Source organism: Blennius ocellaris, assembly GCF_963422515.1.
Source record: "Blennius ocellaris genome assembly, chromosome: 18".
In the NCBI taxonomy this organism is placed as follows: Eukaryota; Metazoa; Chordata; class Actinopteri; order Blenniiformes; family Blenniidae; genus Blennius; species Blennius ocellaris.
In genome coordinates this window covers 20,774,521-20,786,656 of record NC_137667.1, presented here as the reverse complement: position 1 = coordinate 20,786,656, position 12,136 = coordinate 20,774,521, and the positions used below count along the sequence as shown (strand labels likewise).

Sequence of the window (12,136 nt, the reverse complement as noted above, 5' to 3'; positions counted from 1 at the left end):
GACGAAGTGGACTTTCCCTGAAAGTCCCTGAAATGAACTCTGGTCTGGATCAAACTCGGCTGGTGTGAATGCTTCCTCTGACTGCACATCTCCTCAGTCTTAAACTCAACAGAGCTTGCTCACTGAGTTACCATAGTTACAATGTAGCATTGTTGCTAACAAGGTAGCATCGGCAAAGAGATCAGAATAATGTTGGATGAAACAAAATGAAACATTTTCTTGCTGATTGTGTATAAAGTTAAATCACTGGACAGCTGTTAAAAGCAATTAAAAGCCCTCATTTCAAAATAAAGTGAGCAAGATTCATGAAAAATGGCCCATGGATTCTCAGAAAAGCCTTTAATTGGTTCTGGGCCAGAACTTTAAGCTTGTTGTGATTTTCACCTGAGCTCTCGGTAAAAGGTTCCTCAGAAACTCTCCTTCAGTGGTAAGTTACTCCACACACAGTAAACCTCATCTGGAAACAGCTCAAAGGCAGAAACAAATAACTTCAAAATGTTTGGAGGTCGATGAGAAAATTCTGAATATCACAGATTGTTTGTGACTAATTTTTCCCATATGGTTAAAAAAAAAAAGAAGAAAAAAAAAGAACTCACTTCTGTAAGTTTGCCGTGACTGTGTGAAAGGAAAACAGGAAGCTGAAACCACAAAGTGCAGCCTCTTCCCTGCTACATGTTTCTCAGACTCGTTGCAGACATAATTGAGGGTCATGAATCCCACAGCCGACTGATTCCTGGAGTCGCTCCGCAGCAGAATGCAGAAGTTCACTGACCATAATAAAAGTGCGGCCAAGGAGAAAACTCGCAGTTTGCTGCGGAGACGTGAAGAAACACATGTTCAGTGGCTTTTGGCTTCTGCACTGCAGCACACATTCTCATGTTGTGAAAAACGCTCCGCAAATCGCACTAATGCCCTAAACCACCCCCCAAAGAAAAGAGCCGCTGGAAAATCCCCAGAGGAAACACATGAGCTGCACGGCAGATTGAGGAGGATTAGGGCGCCCTCCCTCATGAGGAGGTCAGAGGTCATGTGATACCCGGGAAGTCACTTCAATACTCATCTGTCCTGCTGCGGCGAAGCTCAACGCGACCAGTGTGGAACCAGTGCATCGGTTCTTCTTCTCTTTAGCAGCACTAATAAATGGGTTTTCCATGTCAATCACTGGCCCAGGTTCAAGCTGAAAATGTTGACAATAATTAGCCTTTTAAGATACGTTACCAAGATGTACTGATGAGCATCACCTTCTCTCATAACCAGAAGTGCTCACGAGTGGCCACCATATAACTACAATTTGATATTGTACTATATGAAATATGCTTAATGCACAAATGTATCATGCCTCATAATATAACTGAATAAAATGCTAAGTTTCAGTCGTTTTCCCCAACTTTGTCTTATAGTAGTTTGTTGTGCTGCTTTCTCCTTTACTTATACGTAGTGTATTTTATTGATTGTGTTTTTTGTTATTTCTTCATTGTGATCGTATGGTTTAATTGTTTGTTTCGCTTGTTGGTTGGCTGAAAAAGAAAAAAAAAGCGTTACACAAACCGAGTTTGCAGCGATAATTTCAATGCAAAACACAGTGGGAGCTGATGGACCTGCACTAACAGCAGATCATCTCTGAATCTGTCCTCTTTGGAAGCACCGTGATGTAAAGTGATCACTGCAGAGGCAGAACTAGATGTGTGTGATTCCGAGCTTCTGCAGCGTCGTCCGCCATGTTGGTGTTGATAAAGTTCTCCTATTCTGCAGCAGTTCAACTCTTCCTCTTGGTCTGGTTGGTCCAGAAACCTCGTATTCAAAGTTTCCAGCTCCTCCTTGATTTTCCTCCATTAGAATATTGGATCCTAGGAGCTACATTCAGAATCTGCTGTGTCTGTGTGAGCTGGACTGGCTCCGCCCACACATGCCCATCTTGGGAAGAGGAGGAAGTACTTCTTCCCGTGGTGCCATGTGCCAGAGCAGAGCTGCCCGATTGTGGGAGGAGTCAAAGGGGAGGAGCCTACCGTGATTGTGATTGGCTGAACCCCCGATGACACTCTATAGGGTTTGATTTCTGATTGGCTGGTTGGAGCAACACATTTTTAAAACCTGAAACAAGCCAGGGAGATATTCTAGGTATGAGATGATTAGTATTGTTGGAATTCCTTTAGAAAGTACATTTTGAATAATATGAGCCATAAGTGATGTCGTGGAGAGGGTCGCGGGGTTATCGGGTCACGGGGTTATCGGGTCGCGGGGTTATCGGATCACACAGTTATCGGGTCACACAGCTATCGGGTCACGCGTGGTTATCGGGTCACGTGGTTATCGGGTCACGTGGTTATCGGGTCTCGCGGTTATCGGGTCGCGGGGTTATCGGGTCGCGGGGTTATCGGGTCGCGGGGTTATCGGGTCGCGGGGTTATCGGGTCGCGGGGTTATCGGGTCGCGGGGTTATCGGGTCACGTGGTTATCGGGTCACGTGGTTATCGGGTCGCGGAACATCAGGACACAGAAGCGTTGGAGCTGAAGCCTCCTCGTTAAAGAAGACTGAGAGGTTTAAAGAGGAGGCCAGTCGGCCAAGACTCAAGGCAGAGAAACAGACCAAACTGGAGAGGAGGAACCTTTTCTTTGAGCGCGAGTTCAATCTACATCCAGATCCAATTGAATGCCAATATTTTAAATGAACGTTGTCACGTCCTCCCTGATTTTGTGCCTCAGCCAGCAGCCCCTGGGTACAACGCTCAGGGATTCACCATATCTACATACCTATGCTGCAGAAGATGGACTTCACAGGTCAGAAGTGCAAAAAAAATTTTTTAATTACCAAATACAACAAACTGCTCCACTTCTGAATCTCTGCCTGGTGTCCAAGAAGAGAAAGAACAATGTTGTTTGGACATCAGCATCATTATCACAATACTCAAGAGGATCGTCGCAGAACCCATTTTAGAACTAATATTGTGCAGCTATAGTTACAAATGAAATTGTTTATGATCTACGTACATGACGACACCTGAGCCTTTAACTGTCAACATATGCAGTTTCTCACTTGTGGGACGAATAAATGCTTATCTTCTCGTATAGATCCAGTGTATTGGAATGAGTGTGTGGAAGTCAGTCCACCAGAGGGCGCTGCTTTAAACCAACCTATTGTTCACATACCAAGAGTAGAGGACAAGAAAACTCTGCTGGTGCCAGCAGGAAGTCTGAATCCATGAGCAGAGCAGCAGACAGTAACCATCTGGATTCATTCAGCAGACAGTCGAGGATCTGAGTATATAAATATCAGAACACAATACAGAACCAGAACACGGTGAAAATGAACCAATAAACTGCATCACAGTCGTGACTTAGGGCCTTTTCACATTCCTGTTTGGTCCAGACCAGAGTCTCTTCAGAGAAAAAATGTTTTGTGTGGGAGATGTGAACTCTCCCACCAACTCTGAACCGGAGCTACAAGATCCCTGGTCCTCCTGAAAACCTGGGCTCACTTCCTTTACAAACCATCGTTCTAGTGGGCGGGGTGAGAGGACGTGATAGATAGAGAGCGCAATGCTTTCTGGGTAGTAAACAAACAAAGAACTGCAAGTAACAAGAAGTAGACTCAGAAAGAAAATGTTGGAAAATATTTTGCAGCAGACATGGAGTAGAGAGGAAGAAGAAGAGAAGAGGAAGTAAAGAGGAGGAAGTAGAGAGGAAGAGAAGAGGAAGTAAAGAGGAGGAAGTAGAGAGGAAGAAGAAGAGAAGAGGAAGTAAAGAGGAGGAAGTAGAGAGGAAGAAGACGAGAAGAGGAAGTAAAGAAGAGGAAGTAGAGAGGAAGAAGAAGAGAAGAGGAAGTAAAGAGGAGGAAGTAGAGAGGAAGAAGAAGAGAAGAGGAGGAAGTAGAGAGGAAGTAGAGAGGAAGAAGAAGAGAAGAGGAAGTAGAGAGGAAGAAGACGAGAAGAGGAAGTAAAGAAGAGGAAGTAGAGAGGAAGAAGAAGAGAAGAGGAAGTAAAGAGGAAGTAGAGAGGAAGTAGAGAGGAAGAAGAAGAGAAGAGGAGGAAGTAGAGAGGAAGTAGAGAGGAAGAAGAAGAGAAGAGGAAGTAGAGAGGAAGAAGAGAAGCTCGTAAAGAGGAGGAAGTAGAGGGGAAGAAGTAGTGAGGAAGACTCATTGATATCTGGTTTGAAGACTCTATATCACAGTTGTTCGTGGCTACCCATTAGCCATGAGCTAACTAGCCTAGCCACCATGGGGCTAATGAGGCGGGACTTCCTCTTTCAGTCCCGACCAATCAATGAGCCGTGTTTCTTCTTCACTTCCTCTCTGGTCAGTGTTTGTTTCAGGCGACAGCGCCCCCAAACAGCAGCTGGTGTAACTGCAGGATGTTTTCCAGGAGGTTATACCGGGTCTCTACAGTAAATCTGAACGCTCATCGGACCAAATGAAGTGAACAGAGTCCCGGACTGCCGTCTCCAGATGAGCACGGGTCTTCAGACTCAGCAGGTCGTGACTCTGCATTGAAGACGTGAACCGACAGCGAGACGTTCACCCAATGAAACTCTCCTTTAGCTGGCAGCGCCTTGCCTTCAGCCTTTCACACACCGGATGCTGGTAATCAGCTTTGCAGCAGTTCTGCACTCAGCCGGAGCAAACAGCGAGCAGACTTTAGCTAATTCTCAGGAAAACCTGCTGAGTCCTGATCCGGTTCAGCCTGGTGGAATCAGACTCCACATGTGGTCTGAACGGATGGATTCACATCACTTTCTCGTGGTCAGAGCCTTTCTAAATAATGTGCAGTTTCCACAAGCGCTCGTTTTTGCAGATCCTCTTGGGATGATGTGTTAAATTTATATTTAAAAACCATTTGTTGTAAAGGAAAAGATGAATTGAGGTAAAGAAGTTGGATCTTCTTTCTGCTGCCTTTCATTCAGGAATTAGAAAACTTTTGTTTTGTATTTTATCTTACTGATTTTTTTCCGTTATTGTAACTAGCTCAGGCCTGCAAGGCACCACAGAGCCACCATCAGACAGACGCCTCAGTAACTCAGTATTCCTCATTACAGATACTGAGACGTCAACCAACAAGGTCACACAAGTCAAAACCTCTGAAGGTGTTTAAACTGTTGGGTTCCAGTGTTTCTGCTGTTTCCTGCTGTGCTCCTGAGTTCAGCACCACACCAACTCAACCCCCCAAATCTATGCAACCAAACGTCTCCGAGGTGTAAAGAGGCCAACGCTCTGCTGGCCTCACAGCTGCGGAGCTCTGAACGTCTCTTGGTATTCACATTTCCATGACCGAACACAATCCGCCGCTCCGACTCCAAAGCTTTGCTCCGGCCTCCGAGCTGAAACGAAACTAAACCTCAACATTTCTCTGCTTGCAGCTCCTCAACAGTTTGAGGAAGTTCAGCTCCAGAAGGACACGACGGTCCCACACAGAGACGTGACCTCCAGGACCCCCTGTTTACGTGACACTTCCGAGGGAAAACTGGACACTTTATGCTGCATTTGGGCTTTTTGTTTGCACGACAGCAGAGCTTTGTAAACAGCCTCCAGGGTGACAGAGAGCAGGGAGGCGACAGGTCCACGTCCAACCCTCCATTCCTCAACGTCCCATAAGTAGAGGTCATCATCAAAGTGTTGTCTGAAACTTCTCCAAACATTTGAACCACGAGATCAGTCTCCAGCAAACAGGAAGGCCACCAGACTTTTATTTTAGCAGAAGTCACAGCTGGAGGTGGAGCAGCAGGCTGTCGGTCAAAGTACATGAGTGTAAAACACTTGTTTACCTCTTGTTCTTTTCTTTATTTGGATCTAGTCCTGCTTGTCGTACCACTCTGGAGACGGTGCTCGGCTGAAGTGAAAGGCGGGAGGCGTGGAGGGAGGAGAGGCTCATTGGAACCACATGATCTGTGATGAGGAGCAGATCACCACTGTCCAGGAACAGCAGAGGAACCCTCCAGACGACAATGGGAGCAGTGTCCCGTCTGCCTACCAGGTCCTTGAACTTCAAGTGTGAACCCAGAGCCCCAGAGATCCACATCTGAATATTTCATTTCCTCGTCCTGGGGGTGGGGGGGGGCATGTTCAGCAAACAGCTGCTCAACATATTTCCTGCTCTTGAAGGATCCCGGTGCAGCAGCAGCAGCCGAGGATTTAGCATTATTGAACCTGCAAAGGCTCCATGTGGACGAAAACACGCCTCAGGATCACCTGTGACCTTTGACCTGCTTCTACTCTTCCGTGGAAGAGACGCCGGGTTCTGCTGAAGGCCTTTAGGGTTTGAAAACACAACTTCGGCTCACAACAGCAATGTTTCAGATGAGCAACACCACCAACTTTTTTTCTGCACGTCCCTCAAAGCTGAAACACGTTTAGGAATGAAAGTAAAGTTGAACAACAATCTAAAATTTGATGCATTCATCCATTCAGATCTGCTCTTTTAAATGTTCTGGTTCGGGTTTAAAGGTGGACTTTGTCAGAAATTCTACTCGATTTAAGCTCTAAATAGAAGCTCGATCAAAACTTGTGACTAGAACTCCGACTATTGAACACATTCATATTTTGAGGTAAGGCCCCATTTAAAACGCATTTTGGTCAATAAATCTAAACGTTACTATTACTCTGCAAAACCTGGTGATGACTGGAGCAAAGCTGGACAATTACTGTTGGCAGCTGACAAACATCCTCTCAGTTCCTGCCGTCATCCTGGACGACGGCAGGAACTGCTCACAATGTTCAGAGTCACTTCCTGTTATCAACTCACACTGAATGTTCAATGTAGTTTCCAGTGATTGGGTGGAGCAGGGCTGTCCAATCCAAAGCCCGCCATTCAGTTTTAATTGTTCCACAGCAAATACCAATAATATACTGGAATATGGCCCAAACATGAAACTTGCCCATATTGCAAGAGGCTCCAGTCCAACAAAACCCCGAAACACTAAAACACCGAACCACCTGCTTATAGAGGATTTCTAGGGGTTTTTTTTACATTTCACTGTATTTTCACCAGAATGTTTCATTAAAAATGACTTTATGTTGAGATTGTAGTCATTTTCAGTACTAACTGTTTGATCTCGCAAAGCTAAATACACTTTTATCACGTACACTGTGTACTACCACAAGAAAAACTTTCAAGTGTCAATTTAGAGGTTATTATAATAGTATTTTACCAGTCCAGCCACTCATGAAACTGGACTGTATGTGGTCCCTGAAGTATTTATTTAGTAGACATCTTTGTATATATTATATATATATATATATATATATATATATATATATATATATATATGTATACATTGTATACATCTTTATAACATATTTGACGTTTGAATCGTTCAATATCAACTGGTCCTACAATTGCAATTCATAATGCAGTATTTAGTAGTCCCCAATGTAGTATTTCGTCATCCACACTGTAGTATTTAGTCGTACACAATGCATTAGAATGTACCATTTGAGATCTCGTGTAGTTATTTCAAAGCTTTCTGAGGAGAGACCCCCCCCCCCATTTATGTTTAATTTTAGATAATTTCTTGATTTTATTTTGTGATTGTATTAATATTAACAAAAACTATATATATTTGGTTGTCAAAAAATGAAAAAGAGCGAGTGGCCCGGCTGTAAGTGTATTTTTCCAAATGTGGTCGGTGGTGATAAAAGTTGGGACCCCTGGGGTAGAAGGTCTAGATCAGCGGGATCAAACATACATAACAATTCCATCTTGAGTGGGCTGGACCGGTAAAATATTGCAATAACTTTAAAGTTTTCCTTTGCTGTGGCGCATACTACACGTTTTTAAAAAGCCTACATTTTTCAAATTCTGAACAATGAAGATCAAAAATGAACTCAATCTGAACACAAAGCCAATTTTCATGACGCAAAATCCAGAGAAATGTCTGAGAATCATCCATCACTGTTGCATTTTGCGGGTTTTTTCATGCAGGTTTATACAAAGTCACCCTGATAAGGTGAAAGGATTTCATGGCAGCGCCTCATACGTCTCAGCTCAGTTCCTCTTCTTCGCTATTTTTACTGTTGCTCAAAGCTAATATGTAGCCACCGGCTAACGCTAAGCTGGTTCCGACTGTTATATTTACAAACTAGAATCAACAAGCCCCTCCTGTAGTGGCTCCTTGAAGCTTCCACTAAATGATATGGAAATAAACATCCTCGTTTTATACCATTTACACACCAGCCATTTTCAAAGGGGCACAGTGAAAATGTGAAAATACAAGAACAAGAAATGAAGGAGGGAGGGGGTTCAAAACAAAAAAGGTTTAAAAATGTGGAGGAACATACAATACTGCTGAAAGAGGATTAACAATGGTTCAAACAGCTAAAATGACTGAGTTCTCTCAAAAAGCTGAAAGTGAAAGTGCTAAAATCAGGTACAAAAACAGCTGAAAATGAAATGTTTTCCTCTCGAATTGTAATTGAAACGTCATGAATGCGACACAAGGGAGAGTTTTTGTGTGTCCCGTCTCTTTATATCAGTGGTTCTCAATTATTTTCTGTCATGCCCCCCCTAGAAGACAAAAAAAATGTTCAGCCCCCCCCCCCCCCGAATTGTACTACCATTGAGAACCTGATAATATTTATTTATTTATCTGTATAAACCACTGTATGTTTTGCTGGCACCAGCATTCTGCATACAATCGCCTGATTATCAAAATAAATTAATAAAATGAGCTGGAGGCCCTTTTTTTATCGTTCAAGCATGAATAAAGACACTAATACTGAAACACGCCCCCCCTGACACCCCACCACGCCCCCCCAGGGGGGCTCGCCCCACCATTTGAGAAGCACTGCTTTATATGAACCCTTCGATCAGCGTCAGCGTCATATTAGATGTTACACGTGTTTCGCGGCTCCAAGCTAAATTTGACTCGGTGGATAAATGTTGAGCCAAACGTTGTCCCGAACCCAATGAAGTAATAAAAGACAAGAAAATATACCAACTAGGCTGCGCCGCCATCCTCTCCATGTAGTCCTTGGCCATGTCGAGGGCGCCGGCTCTGTGCGGGTACAACACGCAGAACATGGACAGCACGGCCAGGTTGTTCCCGTACATCTCGTTCCAGCGGCTGCTGAAGTCGGCGGGGCTCCAGGGGGGCAGGTACTCCTCGGGGTACTCCAGCATCTCCTCCACCGCCTCGCGGATCCTGCGGGCGAGGTCCCGGTGGGTCCCGGCGGCGGCGTACTGCAGCGCCTCCACGTCCCCGCGGTTGAAGTACAACATGGGGTACCCATCGTAGTTGCCCCCCATGAAGGGGATCCTGTCGCCGGGGTCCGCCGCCGCCGCCCCCCCCAGCAGGGGCCACAGCAGGCATATGAAGAAGACTGTGGGGGCCCCGCGGGTGTGCGTTGTCATGGTGTCATCAGAGAGGGGGCCGTGGCGGCAGGAGCTCAGCTGAGGGGAACACAGGGACAGGCAGGAGTTGAGAAATTGCGCTCAGCCGTTTCTTACCAAAGCTCTGCATTCCTGCAGTAATCAGACACAGCTGTGGTGCGTGATGCAGCCCCTCCACACCGACACAACTCACCGCCGGCCAGAGCCGCCCGACAACACTGACCAACACTTTGACAATCGTGGGGGTTTGTTTTTACCCAAAAATGTACGCTAGAGCGGTCGCAGAGCGGTCGCTTCACCGAGCCGGCCGGACGGACGTCTGCCCTCTCAACATCAGGATCAACTCCCTGACCCGAGCGGCTCCTGGCGGCGAGACGGACGGCCGGCGGCTGCAGTTTGGGTTTGATGAACAGGAGAAGCTAAATCAGTTCATTCTGACTTTTGACCCGCGTGAGACGCTGCATTCCTCTGCAGTGAACACGTGGACGGAGTCGCTGCGACTCAGTTCATTGCTCGGAACCAGGAGGAGGAGGAGGAGGAGGAAGAGGAGGTGCTGATCCACATCCATGAGAAACGTCCTCCCTGTTCAGAGTCTGATCAGGAAGCGACAGCAGCGTTTCTGCTGAAGCCTCCAGCGTCCACAGACTTTTTCCTCTAAACGTGGTGACGTTACATAACAGCCAGGCCGTGGAGAGCGGATCGCAGCCAGACTGGACTGGACTCTGAGGACCGGGAACCGGCCCGGATCCAGGATTTAAAGACGGACCTGTCCACTTTGATCAGACTCCAAATAAACACAGACGTTTCCAACACGGGTCTTGTTTCCCATCGTCACTAGCAGGAGGCACAAGTTCTTCCAGTTCCTCAGAAACCATCTCATATTATACTTTTTTCACTTCACATACATTTCCTGTCCTGCGGTCCGCCGACTGGATTTCCTCATTGTGGTGACTCCCGTCAGGAGAACTGGGCTCTTCACACCAGTTGGTGTTCCACCGATACTTCAGGAAATACTCATGATTGACTGTTACAGTCTGTTGATGGACCAGCGGTTTCACACTGGTACACAGTTCTCATGTCATTTTGAAAATAAAAGCGATATGACGTTGAAACAAGTGGCCCTCCCGCTAAACACACAGGAACCAGTCAGGAGACGTGGTCACTTGCTGGTCGCACCTAATCAAAGCCTCGCCCACACCACAACAACAACCCTAACCCTAACCCGAACCCGAACCCTAACCCAATGCTCCTTAAAATGCATACGAACCAATTCTTTATAGAACAAAGTTAAATCAAAGCATCAACACCCAAAAATCCATCTCCAAATCAAAACCTGACCCTGAATAAAAACATTCCATAGATCAAATAAAGGCTAAAATACCCCAAAACACATTTACCTGCAAAAGGTGGGATGAGATTGTTTAATCAGATAAAATCATTAAACGGGAAAATGATTATGTGAATATTAAATCTAAAGTTCCACCAATCATATGAACTGGTTTAAACACCCAGAGGAACATCTGACAATACCAATCATTCACATTTAGAAAGGCTTAAAAAGTGAATTACCTTCAACTAAAATGTTTGTTAAAATCTAGTATAACTTTTTTGGGAGAAAAATGTGAGTAAAATATATTTAGAAAAACTTCTGTTTATTTTGTATCAAATAAAAAGACATGTTTATGTCTCAGAATGGAATAAACATGATAAATACTGAAAATAAAGTGTCTGTTTGAACGTCTAATAAAATGTAAGAATGATTGTGGGAAACATTTCATGCGTTTTTCTGGAAAACCAAAATGTCTCAATCTGCTGTTAAAGAAATGCTGATCTACATGTAAATTGTATATTATTATATTAGGATTACAGAAATGATCTGAACTGTTAGAAATCCAGATTCTCCTGCACAATGAACTATTTCTCACTTTAAAGTCACGATTCTGAGAAATAATCTAAATGATGAGGATAAAATATTGGAGGAAATACATTAATTCTGAGAAAAATCATCAGTTTGCTGACGATAACAAGAAACACGATTAACATCTGACTTCTGAGAAAAAAACTAAAACCAAAGAATTCTTAGAATCCACAATCAGATTCCTGGAAATAAAGTGAGATAAAGTAAATCAAAAACTCGATTTAAACAAACGAAACACACACACACACACACACACACACACACACACACACACACACACACACACACACACACACACACACACACACACACACACACACACACACACACACACACACACACACACACACACACACACACACACACACACACACACACTTTATTCCACACTGAACCTTCCTTTCTTTCTGACTTTCCCCTCCATTCCTGTCCGGTTCTTCCAGATCGGGGTTCGTGAGCTCGGACGTCCCGGCGGTGATCGATCGGGGGAGCGGGGCAGGAGGGGGGGGGGGGGGGGGGGGGGGGGAGCTCCGACCTCCGCGGCTCCACAACCGGATTTTCACTTTCTACACTTCCTACAAACGTTGATTGTAAACCCTCCACAGACCCGGGCTCCCCCTCTCCTCTACCTCCACCCGGCTCCCCCTCACCTCCACCCCGCCTCTCCCACCCCGACACGCCGCCCATCGACCGCATCGATGAGCCCCAGCAGCAGCAGCAGCCGGGCTCCGGGGCTCCGGGGCTCCGGGGGTAACCCGAGCTTACCTGTCGGATCCGGCGCTCTCACAGGCGGCTGCGAGCCTCCAGGCGGGCATCGCTCCCAGCACGGCCCCGACAAGCTGTCACCCCCCGAGCCGACGGGTTTACGTGGAAGTCAGACCGCGGAGAGTCCGTGAGGCAGC

General features: G+C 45.7%; 1 protein-coding gene across 1 annotated transcript in view; it reads right to left on the bottom strand.

Annotated features, from left to right (window-relative positions):
- Positions 1–12,136, bottom strand: part of dse (dermatan sulfate epimerase) — a 32,749-nt gene extending 20,613 nt beyond the window's left edge. Inside the window, exons 1-2 of the mRNA XM_080514490.1 lie at positions 12,000–12,136; positions 8,922–9,376 (exon numbers count right to left, since the gene is read on the bottom strand). Of these exons, the coding sequence (XP_080370616.1) occupies positions 8,922–9,337 (416 nt within the window). The 5' untranslated portion in view covers positions 9,338–9,376; positions 12,000–12,136. The remainder of the gene's footprint in view (positions 1–8,921; positions 9,377–11,999) is intronic.